This window comes from Agelaius tricolor, unplaced genomic scaffold (assembly GCF_023055355.1).
Source record: "Agelaius tricolor isolate 1412-34295 unplaced genomic scaffold, bAgeTri1.0.p SCAF_1, whole genome shotgun sequence".
Lineage (NCBI taxonomy): Eukaryota > Metazoa > Chordata > Aves > Passeriformes > Icteridae > Agelaius > Agelaius tricolor.
Genome location: NW_027269261.1, coordinates 19,334,015 through 19,360,249, shown reverse-complemented (window position 1 = coordinate 19,360,249; position 26,235 = coordinate 19,334,015). Strand labels below are relative to the sequence as shown.

The window sequence follows — 26,235 nt, the reverse complement described above, 5'->3', positions numbered from 1 at the left end:
TATTTACTTCCATTTCTGACACTATGGAAGCGTATTAACAGGAGATGTACCCAAGATACAAAAGGGAACAATGTTACAGGGAAATTCATCTGTGACCACAAAACATCTGAGCCCAGAAAAATGTAGATCCCACCAGCAAAGCAAAAGCTGAAGCTTTAGCCTCCAATGAGAAAATGAGAAGAGGGATCTTGGTCATTCACATCTTTGCATGACAACACAGAGGAAAATTTATGAGACACTGATCAGTTTCAATTATGTCATTCAGAAACCTCAGAGTAAGCAAAAGCTCACAAAATAGCTCAAACACCTAGAAAACAGAGATTAATAGAGACAGGCCTACTTCTTTAGTTGTAAGAGTGAATGTGGAAGTTCTCTTTTTCACCTAAAAATACAGAACTTGAAATAAATTGAAAAACCACAGGCATTTAATAGTAGCAGATGTACTTTCTCAGACACTGTTACCCCTGGGACCCTCAATAAATCAACAAACATCACTGTAGTTCAGTAGAAAAGCCAAGGACTGACTTCCATCCAAGCATGCACTAGAGTGAAAATAGAAGCATTAATGTCAGCTCCAAGAGTTTTCCAAGGATTTCTTTCAAGTTTTCCATTAACTCTTGTCATGGCAAATTTGACCTTAAGAAGAAGCTTAAGCACATTGTCTCAAATGAGTTTAAATTTAGTTCTAAGCAAGCAAGATTCTGCCATTTTGGATGGCCAAACAGTATAGACAAGAAGGTTTGTATCAAGAACAATTTTATTTGGTCTAAAAGCTTGTAGTTCTGTTACCACAAAGCAAGGAAAGGCTGAACAACAAAACAGAAATCTGCAATCTCTCTGTTTAGCTAGATTTTAAATCTTCTGTATGGCTAATGAAGGCAAAACCCTTTGAAAAAAAAATTTACATTTAAGACTTTTCCCCAATGCTGTCGAGAAGGTATTTTAGGAGCGTGTAGAAGACAAAATGCCCACTCCATTTTACCTCTGTAAAATGGAGAGGTCTGTACCATCTGCAAAATGGGCAAGCCAAGCAGTTTTACTGCATCATCATCAATGCAAATATAACTGCACCAGTATATAAGCAACAAGCTTCCAAGGGTCACAGTCTCATCTCGTATTTGAGGTTGAAAATTTTTGCAGTGTACAAACATATAAAGGAAAATTATGGCAAATACTGTTGAATATAGTAACCACAAGAAGAAAACAGTAGCTAACTTCAATGTTTAGATTAAGATAGCTAATAAAACTCTACTTCTGTTTGCATTTTATCTAAAAAGGTTTTTAAAAAATCTCCTTCCTATAAAATTCATGGAGGAAAGAAATCTGTCCATGTGCCATGGTTCAGAGAGAAACAGAACCATATCTAAGAAACACAGCTGGGACCAATGTCTTCCCTGCAGCACAGAGCAGACCAACCTTCCTCAGAAACCTCAGCCACTTCAATTCTGAGACCGAACACCCACAACATAAAACTGCAGCTGTGAGGATTCTTGCTGTCTCTGTGAATAGCCACAATTTTGTGGCAGCTGTCATTATGCTGGGATGATACTGGATAAATGAAAAAAGATGGGAAAATGATGTAATGGTGAGTCATCATTCCACTGACGAAACTGCCGAGATCTTTTGGAACTGTGTGTGGCCTGATCTGCAAAGCCAGAACCCTCTCCACCTTGCAAGCATTTACAAGCCTGCTCCCTCATATCTATGCTCCTCATTGGATAGATCACCCCAGGATGTGCCATCACTCATATTTCTCAAGGCCTGCATCCATCTTGCCTTCCTTCCACAGATTGTTTCTTATTTAAGAAGAAATGAAATTAAAATTGTTTTCTTATTTTGACGTTTCACGTGATGAATATGAAACATGAGTATTCATGTGATGAATATGAAGCAAGGCATTAAACAATAGACAACAATCCCTGGAACAATGGGCAGAGGAGACACTGTCATAAAGTAACTCAAAGCACCAGTTATTCATCTGTGCCAAAGAATTATAAAGTATTCCATGAAGGCTGCCAGCTTGCACAGCATTTCCCACCCATCAGCACTTGATAAGGTTGGTCAATCAGAGTCCAAATCCACAGGGCCCAAGTTCTGTTATGATGAAGATTTTAAGAAATTATCCCCCACCATTTCCTTTAGTAACATCACAGATCAGAACTAGCAACTGTGGAACATAACACATTATCTAGTAACCAATACCTAAGCAAGCCCTACACAGTTACAACATGATCATTTTTTCCAGACCCTCTTCAGGGAAAAAAAAAAAAAAAAAAAAAAAACAAACAAACAAAAAAAAAAATTTCCTGCACAAATCTTTATTTCCATTCAACTCTATCTCTGACAAGTAACAGATGTCTTATAAACAGTTGTCCTTACTTGGATAAAGCAGCAGCAATATTCCAGATTTTGCTTTACAATGGAGATTGCAAAAATAAAAGTTCATCTACTGGATTTTCATGAACCACTTAATTCTTTAATTTGAAGCATATAGCATCAGCACATATGAAACTTAAGAGCTGGTTTAAATGCTGAACATGTACAACACTGGTGTTAATACATAGGAGAATTCATTTAAGCACATTTATCTTTAAACATACTACCTACAAGAACAATTTTTACCTATAAGCATGTTTTGTTTTAAAAAGACAAGAACAGAGGAGAGAGAAAAAAATCACAACAGATTGAGACAACTGAGGTCTAACTGACATTTAACAGGTCAAATTCAGTATGAAAGACGTTTTTACTCACTTCCCAAATTACAGAACAGATATCTGAGCACAGAGAACTACCAGTGCCCTTCTTTCCAGAGCAGCACCATGACCTAGGGCAGGCAGCTGAAGCCTTTCCTTCCTGCCCTCACATTTACATTCAAAATCCATGCAGGAGGTTATTGGAGGATGTCCTTGGACACATGCAATGAAGTCCCATCCATGCTTTATGAATATAAAACATTATTAGGTAATAGTGCAAAAAATTATTCCTTAACTGTGAGAGTTGGAGGTTTTCTTCCATGCATGTTTACTGCAATTCTGATACCACTGGGTTGCATAATTACGAAAGAAATAGAAGCAGTTTCTTTTCTCTTCAGGCCAAGGAATTTTAGAAACAGCTTAGAATCTTCTTGCTACTCAGGAATCATAGAGCATTTATTCCCAAAGAGCACTCCTCCAATGTGAGGACTCACAAATACATAAGGCTATTTTGCCAACATCACAAGGAAGCCTCTCTTAAGACTAGTTTTATATTTGTTCTCTCTTCTGACTTCAGACATCCTTAAGTGGGGAAAAAAACCCCAAAAGCACAACTAAGTTAGTCTTCTAAATACAAAAATAACCACTTGAGCATTTTTTCCTTAAGGAGGTCACAATTGCTTTCAACAAAATGAAAAATGACTAAATTACTAAATTTAAAATAATCCAGGAACTCCATAGATTTTTATTTTAAAGTAATAGTGCAAAGTTCCATGGCTTACAGTCCTAACTTAACCCCAAAACCAAATTTTGAAATACCAGAGGGAAAAAAAAACAAGAAGACAAATTAAACAGATTACACACAAAACAGAGTATTCCATACTTTTTCTCAGATGCAGGCAATGCCTTAAGTTAGAGCAAGAAAGAATGAAGGCCATGCTATAAAGGAGGTGTTAAAGAAGCAAAAAACTCAAGTGAGAAGATAATTCAAGTAAAGTACTCTGACAGCATTTTGTCAGGTATGCTGAGAGCATGTCATTTACTCTTCCCCACATCTGAGATGTAATAACTGCTACAGATGCAACCCAATTCATGCAGACTGCCTATTTTAATGACCCTTTACAGGAAAACTGAAAGAAAGAAATACTAAACATAAATACTACAATCTGGAAAGAGAGAATCTGATTAAAGAGGCAATGAAAAAAAGCTTTTAAGAAGAGTATTCAACAGGAATATAACTAATTCAATAAGACTGATACAGAAGCAGTTAACAACAACCATAATGCCGAATGCAGTCTAGAATTTAATTTTGTAATGTATTTTTTTCTTTGTAACCTTGTTCGCAACTCTGAAATAAAAAGCCTGGCCTTCTGTATTTCTGAACTAAATCAGCTGATCCAGATAAAAGCAAAGTGTACAAGTCCAAAGATGTTGTTAGAGGAACTCGGCTGAAAAGCACTTTTCTGACTGCTGTCAATGTAACAAGGCAGGATTTTCAGAAAGGAGCTTCTCTGATAGGCTTAAGCCACCACTTCTACTGAAAAAAAGAAGCAGCAAAGTGACACCTTGTAGCTCTGAGGAAGCCCTCAGGTCAGGGGATCAATTTCTTTCTTCCCCTGAATAAGAACAAACTCACTATCATAAATGGAGATATCATTACTTGGGAACTCTCAAGGTCAAGTTTGGGTTTGTTGGCTTTTTTATTAATTTCATTTAGGTAACAGGAGATCAACACACCTGGGAACTAAAAATATTTGCACATACGAAAGCACTGATTTTTCTGATTCATCTTAACACCCCCATAGTTTATCCAGCAGCAGTTCTACCTGGCTGTGTCACTGAACTGCTGTCATCAAGCCTATAAAATGTTTTAAAACACAGTTCGAGTTGTGAGTGTACTAGAAGAACAGAGACACACATTGCTCTAAATAAATTGTAGTTAAATTCTTCAATTTATAAAGATTATAGAAAATTTGATCTTTCTTGCTCTACTTTCTGTCCTGTTCAGGTAAATACCCATTAATTAATTTCTGAATGCTAAAATTCTCTCATGCCTGCAAAGCTTTATCACATATTGCAAGTAAGATGGAGTTTTTCCTTTGTATGCTTGCCTTTATTTTAGACAGCTTTATGAGAAAGTTAACTGTTACAGCTGTTTCCTGATCCACCCAACAGCAGCCCAAAACCTCTTGCTGTGTTGAACAGCAAGACGTCAAATTAAATGTGGTGCAAACACTTCCTATTCCCAGTACTTGCACAGTTAGAACAGTGGTTTTCAGAGCCACTTAGACACCACTAGGCTCAGGCTCCACAGAGGATTTGTGCCTCATTAGCAGCATTACTTTTCCCAAGACTCTTAAATTCTCATGCTTATGTCCTCCTCATTAAAATATGAAAAAGCTCTCCAACCTTCATTTTCCTAAAGATATAGCAACTCCATATGAAGTATCTTTAACCAGCTCACTCTGTAACACCAGGTTTATTTACTTAAAGCACGAGAGCCAAGATCCAATGCAACACCTGTTATTTTATTCCAATATTGACAATAAAAAGTAGCTATATTTTGCTTCATGGCAGATCAATGGTCAGCTCAAGCAGTCTGTGACCATTTCTTACATTATTCCAGCATGGCATCAGTGGCAACTTTAACAGATGATTGCATAACACAAGCACGAAGCGCACAAACCCTTTCTTCCAGTGTTTACTGAGTGAGCAGGATACAAGCACCTGCAGAAGTGACTTCACACAAAGCTCAGAGGAGGAGGACAGCTTTCTTTTCCTCCCAGTTTACCAGACAAGTGTATCCTTTGCACAAACAAGACAACCTGTTGGGCTACAGGAAAAACTTAAGTGAAGTTGTAGTTGATAGGATGATCTCCTTCATCTTGTTCTACTGTAGAATGTGTTTAAATGCTTACCTGTACAAAGAACGGGGAAAAAAATCAAGTCCCCTTGTAATAAAAATCCAGGTTTTTTTACTTACCTACACCTGTATTTTTAATATATGCAACACTTTGCTAAGCCTTTCAAGTTAAATTTGAAATTGACAAGCTAGATTAGCTTTTATATAAATGAAATACACTGTTTTAAATACAAGATGACAAGTTACGGGTTTTTTACTCAAAGACATCTAACTTCAAAACTGGACTAAAGTCACAGTATCATATCATGATTTAGAAATGTATACTGCCTGCATTTTCTGAAGCAAGCAAATTCTCTTCATTTAAAATGTTACTGCTTTTACAATAATAACCCTAAATTTTATTGCAGCAAATACACTCACAGAAAATACTTTGGTTAGTTCTGTTAGACCTAAAATATGGCCAAAGTTAAAATAGCATTAAAAACTTACTTGCCCTATAACTAAGAAACAAAAAAAGACAAGGCCTACAGCCTCCACTAAAAATCCTAAACCCCACACATTGAAGATTCCAGAGGCATCTGTTCAAAAACACTTGTTATCCAAAACCTGACAGGAATTCTTGAAAATTCTACTAAGAATTGAAACATTAAGTTATGAATAAATAATTTGTTAACTCAAATGTGCTTTGTTATATAAAAATATTTAATATATATCTATTTTCCAAAGGTAGATATAATTTGTAACTACAACCTTAATATACTAGCAAGAGTTTTCACACAAATGAAACAAGAAAGCAGATGAAAGGTTCTCATCCTCAGGTAAAAAAAAATACTTAAAGAGTTTTGACAGGTGCTTGCTAGTATTTATGTAATTGTTTGCATAAAAATTAGCACCGTTTAAGTTGAGAACTAAAGTTTGATTTGAAAGCAAATTAACATCTTCTTGTCAAACTTATTAGCAAAAAACCCTAGAATTTATTTTTTTCCCTGTAGAGCAAAAAATATAAAATATAAATATTTTAAACATGCAACCTTATTAAACTACTGTTTTAAAACAGTACAATCTGTCAACAGAAGAGCTTTTAGCAAAGCATTCCCTGATGAAAAGCACAATTTACTCACTTCTAATTTAAGATACCAAGGCAAGTTGGAGCAGCACTTCCCCCTTGTGAAACACAAATGCATCAAGAATTTCTGCTTCAAACTCACTAAGTTACAATCTTATGTCTAAACCACTCTAGGAACTCTCACTTGCTGACATTTATACTTATTTTTCCTCAACCATGAAAACAGCTGTGGTAGAAAAAATTACAGGCATAAATCCAAAAGATTTCAATGAATCTAAATGAGTATTATTTTGAAAAACACTCACTTCTTCTTCAATGACTGAATAAGCAAATATAAAAATAGTCCAGAAGACAGCCAACTCATTAAAATGGAACAGCAGCCATGCATTCTTCTTTGCTTCTATTATTTTGGTAGTTTTACAACATACTAAACATTCTCTCTTTATGGCTGCAACTTGACAAATCCACTTCAATAAAACAGCCAAGTTTTTTTTACACAAACACCTCTCATGTATCATCAAATAAGAGAAAAAAAATTTAATTTCTTTCAACACCTACTTTTAGAAACACAAACACAAAGTCTCTGCTTTTATCTTCAGAATTCAAGAGATACTAACCAAAGCCTTCTGCTTCAGAATCTTTTCTTTAGATGCAAATGATACAAAACAAAAGCCATGTGGAACTTGTTATGCATTTTTCAAAAACTGTTGGAGTTACAAAACAGCAGCAGCAGAAAACTGTTTACTCCCAAAAGTTTTAGTGGCAAAATTAATTAAATGAACATATAATGTACTTTTAAAGGTTTTTAACAATTGTTGTGTCATCTTTTTAACAAGACCTCTAGTTTCAGGATAAGGACCAATGGCTTTAAATGGGAAATGGATTTCTATCGTATATTATGAAGTTTAATTTTTTAATAATAAAGAAGATGAAGAACTAGAACAGGTTGCTCAGAGAAGCTGTGGATGCCCAATCTCTGGAAGTGCTCAAAGACAGGCTGGATAGGGCTTTGAGCAGCCTGGTCTGGTGAAAAGTGTCCCAGCCCATGGGAGGGGGGTTGGACTAGATTAACTTTAAAGGTCAGTCTAAACACAAACCATCCTATGGTCTCCCCTCTTCTAATTTCCCCACAGGCACTTTAGACTTTTAAAATAAGCACCTCGATGTTTTCTCTTAAAGCTCTGTCCACAGCTGTGAGGATTATTTACAAGCATCCTCATTAACCTCTTCAAACACTTTCCTTCCCTACTGTTGCCAGAAACCAAAAAACATCACCCAGCAATAGTTTGTGTATTTTGGGGGGTTAACATCTATATACACACAGCATACAGTTAACACAGTATGCAATAACAAATACAAGTGTTTTAATTCCTTGTGGTTTCTAGCTGGGGCATGGATCTCTTGAAAACGCAGCTTCTGTGTCAGGCAGCTCAGCCTGCACTGCCTCACACAGCAGAAACCTGGTCCACAACTTCAGACTGTAACTGCTTTAGGATTCGTTGTCTTTTAATTTAAGCTGCCAAGCTAAACCTTTAGTACACTTTCAGCACGTTCTGCGCTCCTAGATAACCTTGCATGCACAACGTGTTGCCTTTAGGAGAGCGTCTTCAGGCAGGTGCACTCCCAGCAAGAAACCTACAAACTTTTGAAGTTTGGGGCACGCAAGGTCAGTAGCCAAAGAACTTCACCTCCACACTACGGGATAAGGAGTGACGCCTGCGAACAGCTGCGCACCTGAAACTTCTGGACGCCAGGAAAGTCCGACTTTGCAGGTGGAGATGTGGCAGCTATGGCGAAACACCCACCCTGCGCCACAGGAGCGACCCCGAACACTCGGATAATACGGCCCCCCGCCAGTGGGCCGGCGCTGGCAGCGCGGCGCCGAGCGAGCGCAGGGCCCGCAGGGACAGACAGACAGCCCCGCGGCCGGACGGGCCCCGCGGGGGCGGCGGGCACAGCTCCGCAGCGGGGGCCGGACTCACCGCTCTCCTTGCCAGCCGCGGCGCTGCCCTGGCGGCGGTGCGGGCTCAGGAAGTCGCGGGCCAACTCCAGGTCCTGGAAGTGGGCGAAGGGCACAAGGGCGCAGGACATGCTCCCGTCGCCGGTAGAGCCGCCGCCGCCCAACCCGGAAACGCTCGGCCACTTCCCTCCGGCCCGGCGCGGCCCCACGGACGGCGCATGCGCCACGGGGGGCGGGCCCGAAGGGGAGGTGCTGAGGGGGGAGCGCTGAGGGCACCGCCCTCCAGGGCGCGCCATTGCCATGTTCAGTCGCGCTTTCTGGGACGAGTTCCCTCCCGATGACCGACCTAAGCTTCCCCTGTCGCAGCTTGAGGCTATTTAATCTTTTCCTGTCTCTAGCTGCCTGGGAAAAAAGTGCCATCGCCCACCATTCCACAAGCTCCTCTCAAGTAGCTGTAGAGAGCTATGAGATCATCCCTGAACATCCTTTTTTCCAGGCTAAACACCCCAACTCCCTTAGCTGGATTTTACCTTTTAGACCTAATATTGAACCAGCACAGCCCAAAACCCCCATGTTACTTCGATGAATAGAAAACACCTTTTATGCACAGGGTTCCTTTCAGTCTTGATGGCTCTTGCAAATACAAAGCTTTTATTTAGATTTAATGTCAACCCATTTCTTTTCCTTCTCTGAACACTGCAGCATCTGAGAGACAGCAGCAATTACGATGATTGAGATTTGCTGTGAAGTGACATTGGTACAATGCTGATAGCTGACCTGCAGCCTCCAAAACCTCCTCTTCAGGTAAGGAGAAAAAAGAATGTGTGGGAAGAACACCAAGGGATGTTTTCTGGACCCCGAGGAAATACAAATTCCCCTATGCATAAGATTTGACAAATTTTTAATGGATCTTACTTGACTAGCCTTTATATGTTTACACATACACATATATATATATATATGTATATAAGAACTCTTCCTTGTTTTCTCACAGGGCTCTTTTATGTGATAGATAGCAATGTGTGTCTTATGTAGCTAAAAGCAGATATAACTGAGAAAAGCAGAAATAACTGAGAAAGTCCAAGTTATTCTGCAAGTTTGGTTTGTGGTCTAGGTCTTCTACGTGGTCCTTAAATACCTTCTAAGATGAAACGAATTTTTACTAAGAGAAGTTTCATGCCAAATGAGCTCCAGTTGGATTGCCCTAAAGGCAGAGACTATAACAGTCTCTGGTTATCAAGGCCAGAAAATCTCTTGTGAGATATGCAAAGAAACTGGCTTTAATTTACCCTGACAACTTTTTGATGTCTTCAGCTGTTCTATTTTGTTGTAGTGATGTGCTGGTTTAAAACCTAGCGGGAAAGTTAACCCCACTGAACTGCATCTCCTCCTCCACCCTCTTCCAACAAGTGACAAAACACTAGCAGGAATCACAATTTTACTGAAAAGCTTGTAATAAATGCAGTACAAATAAAAGAGGGCACAAAAGAGGCAATACCCACAAGAGGGTATTCAGCATGGAACAAACACAAACACTTCCTGAAGAGAGAGAGCCTGGCATTGTTTCTTTTTGCTAGCTTTAATATAATTGCTTTGATACAGTGCCCTATATTACCCTGTACTATACACTACTAGTAGTTTTAACTTTTGTATTAGTTAAGATCTTTCATCTACTAATATGTCATAATGAATAATTCATTCTATATAAAATATACCTGAGGTGACAGCAATGGGACTCTACAGTGGCCATGGTGGCTTTATCTGGGTGCTGAGCAGCCACGCAGTCCCAGCCCCTTCCACAAGCCTGGCAGAAAGATGAGGAGCTTTCTGCTTCCAGGACCCCAGATTTCCTGCTAATACCATGGCTCCACAATGAGCTAGGTGGTATTGAATTAAAGAGTGCTAGAAACTCCATCTGTCTTTTCCTCTGAACCCAGGACAAGTAATCAGGGCTCAGTAATTTTGCCCTTGGCAACTACAAGAACATTTTATGTTTACATTTCAAATCTGTGGCTCCTCAGGCAATACACAGGTTAGACTTGAATTTAAGCAGATGAATAATCCTGTGGTTATTCAATAGAGAGTTGTTCAATACTGTTTTTCTGAACAAGCATAGAATTAAATGATGTGTAGTAATAGGAAGGATCCTCTTCAAAAACAAGGTCACAGTGTGGGAAAAGTTGAGACAAGAGGCTGGTGAATTTGCAGACGCTCTAAGTAAACTTATAAAGCCTGTAAAGAAAACTATTTAATGACATTTTAGAATTGTAACATGCACAGTCACTAGTAATGTCAATTGAATTAATAAAGAGTATGGAAGAAATTTAATTAACAACATGGTTTGTCATTCTTTAGTGAAGCTTTCATGGCATTATGAAAACTTTCCTCATTAGAGAATAGTGAACAGTGTAAGACTGTCATATCTCTGTCTGGTTTGCTGTACATGAAGTCAAGTTAAATACTACCAAGATACCAATGAAAGCATAAAATAAGGCAATGAATGCTCAGCAAATAACCTGATATTTCAAGACAGTCTTGAGTGCATATAGACTCATATTAACACTTGGGCTATGCAATAACCCTTCATGTGTTTATTAGAAGTTCAATAGTTCCAAATTTTTAATGATTCATTATACATATATGGATGGCTACAGAAAACAAAACTATGTTTTGAAAAACATCTGACATAATTTTAAGCAAAGTTCCTAAAGACATTCAGATAAACACTTAATAGCCAAAATTAACAATACATTTCCAGTAAGAATAATAATTTGCATTGAAATACATGCTGCTGAACAAAGGTCTTAATGCAGTTTACAAAAATAGATAATTAGGCTATATACAGATTTACACTATATAAAATCCAGGTAATGATTTATTTGGGCTCAACACAAAAAATTACAAAAGGGAAAGGCTTCAAAAGGAGAGAGGGTAGGTTTAGATTAGATATTAGGAAGAAATTCTTGACTATGAGGTTGTGGAGGCACCAAAATGGGTTGCCCAGAGCAGCTGTGGATGCCCCAACACTCAGAGTGCATGAGAACAAGTTTCTGAGCCAGGGTCTGAGCAACAGCGTCTAGTACAAGCTATCCCTCTCTGCCAATGGCAGGAGGGTCAGACCTAGAGGATCTCCAAGGTCCCTTGTACCCCAAAACATTCTATGGTTCTTTGGTTCAATGTTGTTCCACCCTCCATGACCCCCAAGCCATGGATCCCCACACTGCCCAGAACGTGGAACCCACCTCTCCATGACATCAGCCCTGGGCCACCACGGGCAGCGCAGCTGCTGCGGGCAGTGCGGCTGTGACTGTGCTGCTGCACGGAGCTCTCAGTGCTTGCAGCTGACACGTGCCTCTGGCAGCCATGAATTGGCTCGGCCTCCTCGTCCTGCTGACCGTGGCTGGGCTGGCACACGGGACATGGGACAACTGCGGGTAAGTGGCCCCAGGCCCAGGGAAGGAGCCGTGGCAACACTTGCGGCCTTCCCTGGAGGGGACGTGCCTGTCCCCCATGGCCAGGCCACAGCTTCCCACCCACCATGGGAAGCCTCAGTTCCTTGCCAGCAGCCAGGAAGTGGCACAGACAGACACACACCCCATGGACTTCCCTGGCCTGTTGTGCGTGCAAGCCCTTGTGGGGAGGGCAGAGGGCTGAGCTTCAGCCTGAGCCACAGCAGGCCATGAAGCAGCATGGAAATGACTTTCTGCTTGCAGATGGACTTGCGGCCTCCGACCCATGGTGTCTGACTCCATACCTCATGATGACGGCATGACACGCATCGTGGGTGGCACAGGTGCCAAGCCAGGGGCCTGGCCATGGATGGTCAGCATCCAGCATCCGAGGATACCAGGCTCAAAGCATTGGTGTGGAGGGTCCCTCGTCAGTGCAGAGTGGGTCCTCACAGCAGCCCACTGCTTTGACAGGATCAAGTAAGGAGGAGCAGGGAATGGGGACATGTCCACAACACCAGCAGGTGCCCTGCCAGCAGCACCACCTGCTACTCCCATGCCCTTTCCTCTCAGGCAGCCAGGCTGCCACTGTGCTCAGGAGAAGCCTGGGCTCATGCCAAGGCTTCCTAGCAGCCTCCAGCTTGACATTCCCCTGGCCTAAGGCGTGTGAGGACCCTCACACCTGCCAGAGCACTGCTCCCTCTCTGCCTTGCCAAGCAGAGATCTGGCAACTGCTGGGCTGCTGTGGCACATGCCTCTGCTCCCTCACAGCCCCCTCTTCATCTTCCTTTCAGGAGAATCGGCATCTTGAATGTGGTGATTGGGGCCACCCAGTTGACTCAGCCGGGCCCTGAGGCACAAGTGCGGAAGATTAAGAAGCTATTTCGTCACAAAAAATACAAGAGAAGTGATATAAGTAATGATATTGCCTTGCTAGAACTGAATGAGCCTGTCCAGTGCAGCCCTTACATCCAGCTGGCCTGTGTGGCTGAACCCACCCTAAGAGTCTCAGAGCTGCAAAACTGCTGGATTGCTGGTTGGGGTTTAACCTCAGAAGGAGGTGAGTTCCCAAGAGAGACTCCTGCCTGCAGAGCTATCTCATCACACTGAGGAGACAGCTTGGGCTTCCCCAGAGCAGACGCCATACCCAAGCTGCAGGATGTACACCTCTGCAGAGATGGGCCTGGACTGCTCTCCAAAGGCTGGTAGCAGGATCACAGAGCCCCAGTGCCTCTGCAGAGGCAAAGCTACCAAGGGAAGGGTATCCCCTCCATGCAGGGGAAGGGGAGAACTGGCAAGGAGCGGCTGAGAGCTCATTCCTTTCTCTGCTCACAGATGAAGACTCAAGTGATCACCTCCAGGAGGCCAAGGTCCAGCTCATCGATATCCAGCTCTGCAACAGCACTGGCTGGAATGCAGGGGAAATTCACACCTACAACTTGTGTGCTGGTTACCCAGAGGGTGGTATCGACACCTGCCAGGTAGGAATGTGCCACGAGCCACTCAGCCCCCAGCAGCACCAGCAGCCAGGGAAGCACCACCCCAACACAGCCCAGGGCCTGCTTTGCCTGGCCACTCACTCACCCTCCCAGCCCCAGCTCCCCCTGACTGCTGTGGGGGCTTCCCACACACTGCTCATCCACACCTCCCTGCCCAGGCTCCCCTTGTGCCAGAAAGCCCAGAAAGCCCAGATAGGGTTCCTTGTAGCCCAGAGGTCCAGGTGCCAAAGTTCCATCCTCTGCACATCCAGGAGTCCTCTTCAGAGAGGACAGAGAGAGCGCTAATTTACAGGACCCCAAACCATTCACAGCTAAGCTTCTGGAGGCTCAGGCACCTGAATACAGTTCTGGCATGGGCTGTGAGAGAGAAGGAGACAGCCCCAGTGCTGACAGAGCCACCCATCACCACCTGAATCCTCTGTGCTCTGCTGCAGGGTGACAGCGGTGGTCCTCTCATGTGCCAGGACAACAACGCTGACTCCTGGTGGGTCATCGGAGTGACCAGCTGGGGAAAAGGCTGCGCCAGAGCAAAGCTCCCCGGAGTCTACACCTCCACTCAGTACTTCTATGACTGGATTCTGGCCCAGATGGGCCTGAGCCCATTTGGAAGTGCTTCCTGAACAGCTGGATGGGCAGAATCCAGAGCACATTGCAGTGCAGAACAAGTACTTTCTGCTGGGGAAATGCTTGCTGATCCAAAGGCAGCCTCAGGGTCAAAACCCTGCTCTATCCTGACCACACTCCTGTGTGCTCGCAGACACTGGAAATGACTTAGTTGTTGAAGTAAAGTTGCCTCTGTTCACAGGGAACCATCTTATCAGTGCAATTGCAACTCCGGGGCAAAGTGAGGACTGCCACAATTGGCAACTGCGGAATGAGCATGAGGGCAGATGTGCCACGCACAAAGGGACAGAGTAGCTCCAAAGAGCCACTCACAGCCAGAGTGCCTGGTCAGAGAGGAAAGTGCTCTGAGCTACCATGGCCTGGAAGACCCTGCTACCTCAAGCCTTGGAAGAGGATAGGAAAAAAGCACATACCTTGGGGTGGTGCTCAAATGCACATGGGCTGCTGATTAGGGCCTGGTGAGAGCCTGGGCTAAGGGAACAGATCTGGGAAACTCCCAAGCATGACAAGGGAAACTCCTGGCTCCTGACTGGAGTGCCAGTGCCCTAAGGCAGAGCCAGATTTCACAGGCAGCAAAGGGGCATTGAGGTGCCAGGTGGTCACACTTCACAGATACTCAGAGGAAGAGCTGGGGTCATTCTGGGGAGAGGAACCTGGCAGGAACCCTAGGAAAGCACACCAGGAATGCCATGGAAGGCCAAGGTGAGTGGGCCAACACTACCTGCAACACCAAGGCTCTTGACAGATACTCCAGCAGTGGTGCCATTAGGTCCCATCTGGGCTGCCAAAGTACTGAGGAAACTCCCCTGTGTCGCCATTCCAGAGACACAGGTGGCTCCAACGAGCCTATGGTTGCCCTGTTTGATTCCCTACCCATGCCACTCTCACCCAGTCAGAGCAGGTTTCCATACCCATTCAGCCTCAGGATTCCCCCAGCAGACTCGCAGATGTCACATTCCATAAAGAGCCACCAGCTCCTGCTGCAGTGCTCAGTGTCCATTCAAATCCTGGCCAGTGCCACAGCTCCCTGTGCCCTCTGTTATGCAAAGCATGGGCAGTTCACAGCCTCTGGTCCCAGGCTCCTGCCAGCCAGAGCTCAGTCTGCAGCTGGCACTGCAGCTGCGCACCCAGCTCCCTGCCCCAAATGGATTCCTCAGCTGCTGCCTGCCCCAGGGACTGCACAGCCTCATCCTGCAGGAAGAGGGGCCTAAGAAAGCAGCAGAGAGCCTTCTTACAAGGGCAGGTCCTAAAAGGACAAGGGGCAATGGCTTTACAGGGACAGAGGGTGTTGGTAATCACATATCCTCTAAACAGAGAGAGACATAGCTTTCTCCGAGGCTTTTCCTGGGAAGCTGTGGGAAAGCTCAGAGAAAAGAATGAGAAACAATTCTTATCTCCACTTTCTGCACCTGTTGTTGTGCACATGTGGAATGTGTTATGGAGATTTTTTTACCAAAGGGTGATTTTTTAAATTGAACTCTGGTGATGGTATTTTGGATGCATTGACCAATTGGATCCATGTGTGTGTCATGACAGTCTGGCATGGGAAATGGGTTTTTCTTAATAGTATGGTATAGTATAGTATAGTATAATAAAGCAATTGATCAGCCTTCTGCAATCATGGAGTCAAATGCTCATTATTCCCACGTTGTGCTACAATAAGGGCAGATTCAGCTGGGATCATAGGAAGGAAATCTTGATTGTGACAGTACTGAGGCAAAGGCATGGGTTGCCCAGAGCAGCTGTGGATGCCCCATTCCTCAAACTGTTCAAGTACAACTTCTGAGCCAGGCTCTAGAGAACTGGTTCTAGTGAAGGCCATCCCTCTGTGCCCAAGGCAAGGGGGTTGGAGCTAAATGATCACCAAGGTCCCTTCCATACCAAACCATTTTGTGGCTCACCGATTCCATTTTTCCCCTCCCCCAGTGGGTCCCTGTGCCACAGAACCCCATGGTGCCTGGAACACAGAACCCCCCGCCCTGTGACATCAGCCCCGAGGCACCACGGGCAGCGCAGCTGCTGCGGGCAGTGCGGCTGTGACTGTGCTGCTGCACGGAGCTCTCAGTGCTTGCAGCTGACACATGCCTCTGGCAGCCATGAATTGGCTCGGCCTCCTCGTCCTGCTGACCGTGGCTGGGCTGGCGCAAGGGACATGGGACAACTGCGGGTAAGTGGCCCCAGGCCCAGGGAAGGAGCCATGGCAACACTTGCGGCCTTCCCTGGAGGGGACATGCCTGTCCCCCATGGCCAGGCCACAGCTTCCCACCCACTATGGGAAGCCTCAGTTCCTTGCCAGCCGCCAGGTGCTGGCATGGACACACACACACACCCCATGGGCTTCCCTGGCTTGTTGTGCGTGCAAGCCCTTGTGGGGAGGGCAGAGGGCTGAGCTTCAGCCTGAGCCACAGAGGCCATGAAGCAGCATGGAAATGACTTTCTGCTTGCAGAGGGATATGTGGGCTCCGACCCATGGTGTATGAATATGAGTACCTGGATCACGACGACGGTACAACACGCGTCGTGGGTGGTGCAGATGCCAAGCCAGGGGCCTGGCCCTGGATCGTCAGCCTTAAACATCCTGCAATACCAGGCACAAGACACCTGTGTGGAGGGTCTCTCATCACTGCAGAGTGGGTCCTCACAGCAGCCCACTGCTTTGACCCCATCAGGTAAAAAGATTCCAGAAATAGGGACATCTCCATAACACCGGCAGGTGCTGTGTCAGCAGCACCACCTGCTACGCTCATGCCCTTTCCTCTCAGGCAGCCAGGCTGCCACTGTGCTCAGGAGAAGCCTGGGCTCATGCCAAGGCTTCCTAGCAGCCTCCAGCTTGACATTCTCCCGGCCTAAGATGTGTGGAGGCACTCACACCTGCCAGAGCACTGCTCCCTCTCTGCCTTGCCAAGCAGAGGTCTGGCAACTGCTGGGCTGCTGTGGCACATGGCTCTACTCCCTCTCAGCCCTCTCTCCATGTACTTTCCAGGAAAATTGGCGTGGTGTATCTGGTGATTGGGGCCACCCAGTTGACTAAGCCAGGACCTGGAGCACAACTGAGACGGATTAAGAAGTTAATACGTCATGAAAACTATAATCCAAGTGACAAAAGCAATGACATTGCCTTGCTGAAACTGAGCAAGCCTGTTGACTGCAGCCCCTATGTCCAGGTGGCCTGTGTGGCTGACCCTGCCCTAAGCCTGTCAGAGCTGCAAAACTGCTGGGTGGCTGGCTGGGGTGCCACTGCTGCAAGAGGTGAGTTCCCAAGAGAAACTCCAGAGCAAGCTCAGCCCTCTGAGGAGGAGGCATGGGCTTCCCCAGAGCAGAGGCCAAACCCAGGCTGCAGGATGTACACCTCTACAGATTCGGGCCTGGCCTGCTCCCCTAAGGCTGGCAGCAGGGTCACAGTGCCCCAGTGCCTCTGCAGAGGCAAAGCCAAACCCTGGGAAAGGAGATCCCCCTAAAGCAGCAGAACAGAATTGGCAAGGACCTACAGGGGGATCATTCCTTTCTCTGCTCACAGCTCAAAACTCAAGTGATGTCCTACAAGAGGCGAAGGTCCAGCTCATTGATGTCCAGCTCTGCAACAGCACTGGCTGGTACGCAGGGAAAGTCCATACCCACAATGTGTGTGCTGGTTACCCACAGGGCCGCATCGACACCTGCCAGGTAGGAACGTGCCACGAGCCACTCAGCCCCCAGCAGCACCAGCAGCCAGGGAAGCACCACCCCAACACAGCCCAGGGCCTGCTTTGCCTGGCCACTCACTCACTCACCCTCCCAGCCCCAGCTCCCTGTGACTGCTGTGGGGGCTTCCCACACACTGCCCATCCACACCTGCCTGCCCAGGCCTCCCCTTGTGCCAGAAAGCCCAGAAGGCCCAGCTAGGGCTCCTTGTAGCCCAGAGGTCCAGGTGCCAATGTTCCATCCTCTGCACATCCTGCACATCCAGAAGCCCTGTGCAGAGAGGACAGAGAGAGCCCTATCCTACAGGACCCCAAGCTACTTGCAGTTAGGTTTCTGGAGGCTCAAGTGCCTGGATACAGCTCTGGCATGGGCTGTGAGAGAAAAGGAGACAGCCCCAGTGCTGGCACAGGCTACCCATCACCACCTGAATCCTCTGTGCTCTGCTGCAGGGTGACAGTGGTGGTCCTCTCATGTGCCAGGAGAAAGACAGCGACTTCTTCTGGGTTGTTGGAGTGACCAGCTGGGGAAGAGGCTGTGCCAGAGCAAAGCGGCCTGGAATCTACACCTCCACTCAGTACTTCTATGACTGGATTGTGGCTCACATGGGCACAGAGAATGTTTAAAGTGCTTCTTGAGCACCAGGATGAGCAGCCTCCATGGCGTGCTGCAGTGCACAGCAAGTGTTTCCTGCTGAGGCAATGCCTGCTGATCCAAAGGCAGCCTCAGGGTCAAAACCCTGCTCTGTCCTGACCACACTCCTCTCCTCTAGTGGTTGAAGTAAAGTTGCCAATCCTCACAGGGAACCATCTTTTTGACTGAATTCTAACACCTGGGCAAGGTAAAGACTTCAATATTCCGCACCTGCAGAATGAGCCTGGGGGCACAAAGGGACGCAGTGGCTCCAAAGAGCTCCAAAGTGCCTGGTCAGAGAGGAAAGTGCTCTGAGCCACCATGGCCTGGAAGACCCTGCTACCTCAAGCCTTGGAAGAGGATAGGAAAAAAGCACATACCTTGGGGTGGTGCTCAAATGCACATGGGCTGCTGATTTAGGGCCTGGTGAGAGCCTGGGCTAAGGGAACAGATCTGGGAAACTCCCAAGCATGACAAGGGAAACTCCTGGCTCCTGACTGGAGTGCCAGTGCCCTAAGGCAGAGCCAGATTTCACAGGCAGCAAAGGGGCATTGAGGTGCCAGGTGGTCACACTTCACAGATACTCAGAGGAAGAGCTGGGGTCATTCTGGGGAGAGGAACCTGGCAGGAACCCTAGGAAAGCACACCAGGAATGCCGTGGAAGGCCAAGGTGAGTGGGCCAACACCACCTGCAACACCAAGGCTGTCCACAGGCATGGCCAGCCTGTGAGCCAGGGGGAAATGATGCCTGGGCTTGGCTCCATATTTGGGAGGAGATGAGGGCAGAGAAAGGGAGGAGTCGAGGAAGATGAGAGGGCTGTATAAGTGTGGCCAATGGAGAGAAGGAGCAATCAAAGAGCCAGCTGCAGAGACACAAACTGCAGCTTGCTGTGCTGGTTTGCCTGAGGGCTGTAGATATTCACCACAGGATGGGAAAGAAATTTCTTTTCTTAACTTGCTAATTAACAAATCATCTAAAAACTGTACAAATGTTGCCCTAATTTTAAACCCCTTCAATCAAATTTTGATACTGAGGGCTGCAGGGGGCGGGGGGGGGGGAGGCGGGTGGAATGGTAGAGGATCTTGGAATGCCTTGGGGAAGACATGTGCCAACTACATTCTCTTGGCTCCCAGGCCAATGGAGTCCTGCCTCACAGCAGGTGGCACTCTTCCCTTTGTGTTAATCAAGATGGGCTTTGCTGATAAGAACCGTCCAACATTTGAACATTTGTACTGGTCCCTGCCACCCTGACTTGAGTTAGGGGTTGCCGGCTCACTAAAGACACTGAGTGCAAGAGTGTCACTCAAGGCAGCAGAAGACCATTACCCTGCCCAGTGAGAAGACCAGCTTAGAGTCAACCAATCGCCCTGGCATAACTTTACTGGGCTGTCTTGGCAAAATTCTGCTGCCCATAAGAATTTCTGTCAATGTTACACCAGCTCAGCCACAGGTGTCCTCTGATCTATCACAAGAATATTTCCCATCATGTCAAAAATCACAAGGGATGTGAAACTCCTTTTTCATGCCAAAAAGGGACTTCCACCCCCTTCTGTGTATGCCCAGGGGCACTAGCACCCTGGCACGAGGGACACAACGCTCTCCCTGTGCCTCTCTCCAAAACCCTTTGAGCAGAGACTTGAGTATCCTAGCAGAGACTCAGGGCCCCCCACCTCATACCTTATGGGGGTATCCACAACTCTTCTGTGGCCGCCTTACACTGATCATGCTGTGCATGCCTTCTCCACCCTCTACCAGTGATTTAATCAAATCTGCACCAAATGCCACAACAATAGAAAGGTTCAAATGCACCCTTATAGTTTACACAGAGTTTGCACATGAAATTGTAACACTTCCCATTTGGCTCCTTCCTGCTCTAAAGATCCCAGGTGAACTCACCTGCCAACAGTTGCATATTTGGAAGAGCAAGGCTCTAAGGTCCCATCTGGGCTGCCAAAGTGCTGAGGAAGCTCCCCTGTGTCACCATTCCAGAGACACAGGTGACTCTAATGAGACGATGGTTGCCCTGTTTGATTCCCTACCCATGCCACTCTCATCCAGTCAGAGCAGGAAGAAGCCTGCCTCAGGATTCCCCCAGCTCCCAGAAGGAGCATTCAGCCTCAGGATTCCCTAGCAGACTCGCAGATGTCACATTCCATAAAGAGCCACCAGCTCCTGCTGCAGTGCTCAGTGTCCATTCAAATCCTGGCCAGTGCCACAGCTCCCTGTGCCCTCTGTTATGCAAAGCATGGGCAGTTCACAGCCTCTGGTCCCAGGCTCCTGCCAGCCAGAGCTCAGTCTGCAGCTGGCACTGCAGCTGCGCACCCAGCTCCCTGCCCCAAATGGATTCCTCAGCTGCTGCCTGCCCCAGGGACTGCACAGCCTCATCCTGCAGGAAGAGGGGCCTAAGAAAGCAGCAGAGAGCCTTCTTACAAGGGCAGGCCCTAAAAGGACAAGGGGCAATGGCTTTACAGTGACAGAGGGTAGCTTTAGATGAGATCATATGAAGGAATTCCGGATTGTGAGGGTACTGAGGCACTGGAATGAGTTTGTTCAAGGACTACTCTCAAGCCAAGCTCTGGACATTCTGGACAACCAGTTCTAATGCAAGACCCTCCCCTTCCCTCCCTGGGATCACTACTGCTATCCCTCCCTGCCCATGGCAGGGCATTGGAGATAGATCATCTCCAAGCTTCCTTCCACCCCAAACCATTCGATGGCTCTTTGATTTGATATTGCCCCTACCCCAGTGGGCCCCCTTGACATAGGCCACAGTGCCCAGAGTACAGAATCCACCCCTCCATGACATCAGCCCCGTAGCTGAGGGCACCATGGGCAGCGCGACTGCTGTGGGCAGTGCGGCTGTGACTGTGCTGCTGCACGGAGCCCTCAGAGCTTCCAGCTGACACTTGGAATGCCTTGGCAGCCATGGATTGGTTTAGCCTCCTCGTCCTGCTGACCATGGCCAGGCTCTCACAGAGCATCCAGTACAACTGCAGGTAAGTGGCCCCAGGCCCAGGGAGGGAGCCACAGTAACACTTGCAGCCCTCCCTGGAGGGGACCCACCAGCTGGATGAAGCTGGGCCACAGCTTCCCACCCTACCATGGGAAGCCTCAGTTCCTTGCCAGCAGCCAGGAGGTGGCACAGACAGACACACACCCCATGGACTTCCCTGGCCTGCTGTGCATGCAAGCCCTTGTGGGGAGGGCAGAGGGCTGAGCTTCAGCCTGAGCCACAGCAGGCCATGAAGCAGCATGGAAATGACTTTCTGCTTGCAGATGGACTTGCGGCCTCCGACCAATGGTGTCTGACTCTGGATACAATAGTCATGACCATGGCACGACACGCATCGTGGGTGGCACAGGTGCCAAGCCAGGGGCCTGGCCATGGATGGTCAGCATCCAGCATCCGAGGATACCAGGCACAAAGCATTTCTGTGGAGGGTCTCTCATCAGGGCAGAGTGGGTCCTCACAGCTGCCCACTGCTTTGACCTCATTTTGTAAGAAGGGGTAGGGAATGGGGACATGTCCACAACACCAGCAGGTGCCCTGCCAGCAGCACCACCTGCTACTCCCATGCCCTTTCCTCTCAGGCAGCCAGGCTGCCACTGTGCTCAGGAGAAGCCTGGGCTCATGCCAAGGCTTCCTAGCAGCCTCCAGCTTGACATTCCCCTGGCCTAAGGCGTGTGAGGACCCTCACACCTGCCAGAGCACTGCTCCCTCTCTGCCTTGCCAAGCAGAGATCTGGCAACTGCTGGGCTGCTGTGGCACATGGCTCTGCTCCCTCTCAGCCCCCTCTTCATCTTCCTTCCAGTAACAGCAGCTTGGTGTACGTGGTGATTGGGGCCACCCAGTTGACTCAGCCGGGCCCTGGAGCACAAGTCCGCCAAATTAAGAAGCTACTACTTCATGAAAACTATCAGAGACGTGACATGAGCAATGACATTGCTTTGCTGAAACTGAGCAAGCCTGTTGAGTGCAGCCCCTACATCCAGCTGGCCTGTGTGGCCGATGCTATCTTAGGGTTGTCAGTGTCACAGGAGCGTAACTGCTGGATTGCTGGCTGGGGTGCCACCACTGCAAGAGGTGGGTTCTCAAGAGGGACTCCAGAGCCAGCTCAGCACACTGAGGAGATGGTTTGGACTTCCTCATAGCAGAGGACAAAGCCAGGAAGCAGGATGTACACCTCTACAGAGATGGGCCTGGCCTGCTCCCCAAAGGCTGGCAGCAGGGTCACAGCATCCCCATGCCTCTGTAGAGGCAAAGCTATGCCCTACAGAAGGGGATCCTCCACAGACAAGGGGAAGAGCTGGAAAGGAGCTGGTGGGGGCTTGTTTCCTTCTATGCTCACAGATAAAACCCCGAGTGATCACCTGCAGGAGGCCAAGGTACACCTCATCAATATCCAGCTCTGCAACAGCACCTTCTGGTACGCAGGGAAAATCCACACCCACAACTTGTGTGCTGGATACCCACAAGGCGGCATCGACACCTGCCAGGTAGGAACGTGCCACGAGCCACTCAGCCCCCCCAGCAGCACCAGCAGCCAGGGAAGCACCACCCCAACACAGCCCAGGGCCTGCTTTGCCCAGCCACTCACTCACCCTCCCAGCCCCAGCTCCCTGTGACTGCTGTGGGGGCTTCCCACACACTGCCCATCCACACCTGCCTGCCCAGGCCTCCCCTTGTGCCAGAAAGCCCAGTGAAGAGGTCCAGGTGGCAAAGTTCCATCTTCTGCACATCCAGGAGTCCTGTGCAGATAGGATAGAGAGAGCCCTACCCTACAAGAACCCAACTCATTCAGAGCCAAGCTTCTGGAGGCTCCAGCACCTGAAGACAGTTCTGGCTGTGCAAGAAAAGGAGACAGCATCAGTGCTGACAGGAACCACCCAACACCACCTTAATCCTCTGTGCTCTGCTGCAGGGTGACAGCGGTGGTCCTCTCATGTGCCAGGACAACCATGCTGACTACTGGTGGGTTGTTGGAGTGACCAGCTGGGGAAAAAGCTGTGGCAGAGCAAGGCGACCGGGAATCTACACCTCCACTCAGTACTTCTATGACTGGATTGTGGCTCACATGGGCACAGAGAATGTTTAAAGTGCTTCTTGAGCACCAGGATGAGCAGCCTCCATGGTGTGCTGCAGTGCACAGCAAGTGTTTCCTGCTGAGGCAATGCCTGCTGATCCAAAGGCAGCCTCAGGGTCAAAACCCTGCTCTGTCCTGACCACACTCCTCTCCTCTAGTGGTTGAAGTAAAGTTGCCAATCCTCACAGGGAACCATCTTTTTGACTGAATTCTGACACCTGGGCAAGGTAAAGACTTCAATATTCTGCACCTGCAGAATGAGCCTGGGGGCACAAAGGGACGCAGTGGCTCCAAAGAGCTCCAAAGTGCCTGGTCAGAGAGGAAAGTGCTCTGAGCCACCATGGCCTGGAAGACCCTGCTACCTCAAGCCTTGGAAGAGGATAGGAAAAAAGCACATACCTTGGGGTGGTGCTCAAATGCACATGGGCTGCTGATTTAGGGCCTGGTGAGAGCCTGGGCTAAGGGAACAGATCTGGGAAACTCCCAAGCATGACAAGGGAAACTCCTGGCTCCTGACTGGAGTGCCAGTGCCCTAAGGCAGAGCCAGATTTCACAGGCAGCAAAGGGGCATTGAGGTGCCAGGTGGTCACACTTCACAGATACTCAGAGGAAGAGCTGGGGTCATTCTGGGGAGAGGAACCTGGCAGGAACCCTAGGAAAGCACACCAGGAATGCCGTGGAAGGCCAAGGTGAGTGGGCCAACACCACCTGCAACACCAAGGCTGTTCACAGGCATGGCCAGCCTGTGAGCCAGGGGGAAATGATGCCTGGGCTTGGCTCCATATTTGGGAGGAGATGAGGGCAGAGAAAGGGAGGAGTTGTGGAAGATGAGAGGGCTGTATAAGTGTAGCCAATGGAGAGAAGGAACAATCAAAGAGCCAGCTGCAGAGACACAAACGGCAGCTTGCTGTGCCGGTTTGCCTGTGTGCTGCACCTAATCACCACAGGATGGGAAAGGACTTTCTTAACTTGCTAATTAACAAATCATCTACATACTGTGCAAATTCACCCCAAGATTTTATACCCATTTATTCAACCCCATGAGAGGAATAACGGATTTGTCTTTACAAACATGCTGTGCATCTTCTGGTAGATAAAACTAGCACTGGGAGATAAAAGAAATAATGGAAAGGATTCCACTGATTGATGAATGGAAAAAGATATTTGCTTTTACAAATAAACTTTTGGTTTGCTGATAAATGATATTAGACATTGAAAGATGAAAGAAACAATGTGGAAGAAAACCCCCTAAATTCCATAGGAATTAAAAATTAAAAGGGAGGGTTATATATTAGAGGGAAATCTTTGGTATCAGGCATATTGGGAAGTCTGTACCTTTCAAGTACTTCAGTCAATGGGGAAAGAGTGAAGGGAAATGTGGCCGGGAAATTAGGATAAAAGGGAGGCTGTGTCCTCCAAAAATTTGAGAGATCCCAGAGGAATGCCCCATGGATTCTCCCTTTACTTGAATAAAGTAAAAGGACTCCTCTGTCTTCTTTTTTGGACATAAACCTCTGATGTTTGTGGATTAATTTTCCTAACATCCAGAATATTCATGTTGGGGGAAAAAAATAAACTACAGGGCATCCTGCAATTCCTTCGGGAAGACGTGTACAAAGCTACGCTCCATCACTGAAAAGCCATTTCCCCTTGTCCTATCAGCACATCTCACAATCATGGATAACCCAGAAGACTGTCCATGGTTAAATTCTCTTCTCAGTCTTGTGCCTGCTCTTAGGTAGCCTCTCTGCCCTGCTGATCTGAGGCATCATGGGCCTATTTAGCTAGGAACAACTTGCCTTGTGTTGCCAATCCAAATTTATCTGTAACACCTTGATTTTGTAGCTTGATCCACCTATTCATTGTTGCCTGACTCTTCAGCACGGGAACATCTACATGAAAGACTTTAACGGTCAGCTTCTCTACCCAGGCACTGATGTCTTGCCATTCTTCAGCAGCCCAGACTGGTTTTTCTCTACACCGTGTTTGGCCTGTTTGGCCTTTTTTCACCTTTCCAGCCATCCCCAGACTGTTTGCTACCATCCACCAGTCAGTGTAGAGGTAGAGTGTTGGCCACTTCTCTTACTCAGCAATGTCCAAAGCCAGCTGAACAATTTTCATCTCTACAATCTGACTGGATCCACCTTGTCCTTCAGTAGCTTCCGCAACTCACAACATAGGGCTCCATACAGCTCCTTTTCATTTCCTACTGGTCCCTACAATACAGCAGGATCCATCAGTGAAGAGGATGTACCATCCTTTACTTTCAGGTAGCTGGTTATATGGTGGGGCTTCCTCAGCATGTGTCACCTGTTCTTCCTCTTCTGATGATAATCAAAATTCTCACCTTTGGACCAGTTTGCGATGACTGCCAAGATCCCAGGTCAATTTGGGTTTCCTGTTTGAGTCCACTGTGATGAGGGTGATCCATTTACTCCAGGCAGCATCTGTGGCATGATGTATTGCAGGGACCTTTCCTTTAAATATCCAGCCCAGCACTGGTAGTCAGGGTACCAGAAGGAGCTGTGCTTCAGTGCAGTACTTCTGAGGCAGCTCAAATCCGTTCATAAGCTGCAATAATGTCTTCCTCCACTGGGGTGTACCTGGCCTCAGATTCTGTATGCATGACTCCAAAACCCAAGAGGTCAGCCTCAGGTCTTCCCAGGTCCCTTCTGCCAGAGGCTC

The 26,235-nt window shown here is 47.3% G+C and overlaps 4 protein-coding genes and 1 long non-coding RNA gene across 7 annotated transcripts in view; 3 read left to right on the top strand and 2 right to left on the bottom strand.

Annotated features, from left to right (window-relative positions):
• Positions 1-8,790, bottom strand: part of RAB3GAP2 (RAB3 GTPase activating non-catalytic protein subunit 2) — a 43,789-nt gene extending 34,999 nt beyond the window's left edge. For all 3 annotated transcript variants that reach the window (XM_071425817.1, XM_071425835.1, XM_071425826.1), the window contains exon 1: positions 8,605-8,790. In XM_071425817.1, the coding sequence (XP_071281918.1) occupies positions 8,605-8,713 (109 nt within the window). In that variant the 5' untranslated portion in view covers positions 8,714-8,790. The remainder of the gene's footprint in view (positions 1-8,604) is intronic.
• On the bottom strand, positions 5,201-8,598 carry LOC139589456 (uncharacterized). The gene is made up of 2 exons (XR_011679013.1): positions 8,357-8,598; positions 5,201-5,611 (listed from the first exon to the last, which is right to left on the bottom strand). It is a non-coding gene; the product is annotated as an uncharacterized lncRNA (long non-coding RNA).
• A 3,044-nt stretch (positions 8,791-11,834) lies between the features above and the next one.
• LOC139589438 (acrosin-like) lies at positions 11,835-15,764 on the top strand. Its single transcript, XM_071425909.1, has 5 exons — positions 11,835-12,016; positions 12,296-12,511; positions 12,826-13,091; positions 13,367-13,512; positions 13,965-15,764. Exons 1-5 carry the CDS (start codon positions 11,946-11,948, stop codon positions 14,148-14,150), a joined length of 885 nt encoding a protein of 294 aa, XP_071282010.1. The 5' UTR covers positions 11,835-11,945; the 3' UTR covers positions 14,151-15,764.
• A 486-nt stretch (positions 15,765-16,250) lies between these two features.
• On the top strand, positions 16,251-18,458 carry LOC139600319 (acrosin-like). The gene is made up of 5 exons (XM_071448438.1): positions 16,251-16,321; positions 16,602-16,823; positions 17,138-17,403; positions 17,672-17,817; positions 18,285-18,458. The coding sequence occupies exons 1-5, from the start codon at positions 16,251-16,253 to the stop codon at positions 18,456-18,458; spliced, it is 879 nt and encodes a 292-aa protein (XP_071304539.1).
• A 3,231-nt stretch (positions 18,459-21,689) lies between these two features.
• LOC139600316 (acrosin-like) lies at positions 21,690-23,562 on the top strand. Its single transcript, XM_071448425.1, has 4 exons — positions 21,690-21,964; positions 22,279-22,550; positions 22,818-22,963; positions 23,389-23,562. The coding sequence occupies exons 1-4, from the start codon at positions 21,765-21,767 to the stop codon at positions 23,560-23,562; spliced, it is 792 nt and encodes a 263-aa protein (XP_071304526.1). The 5' UTR covers positions 21,690-21,764.
• The last annotated feature ends 2,673 nt before the right edge of the window (positions 23,563-26,235 follow it).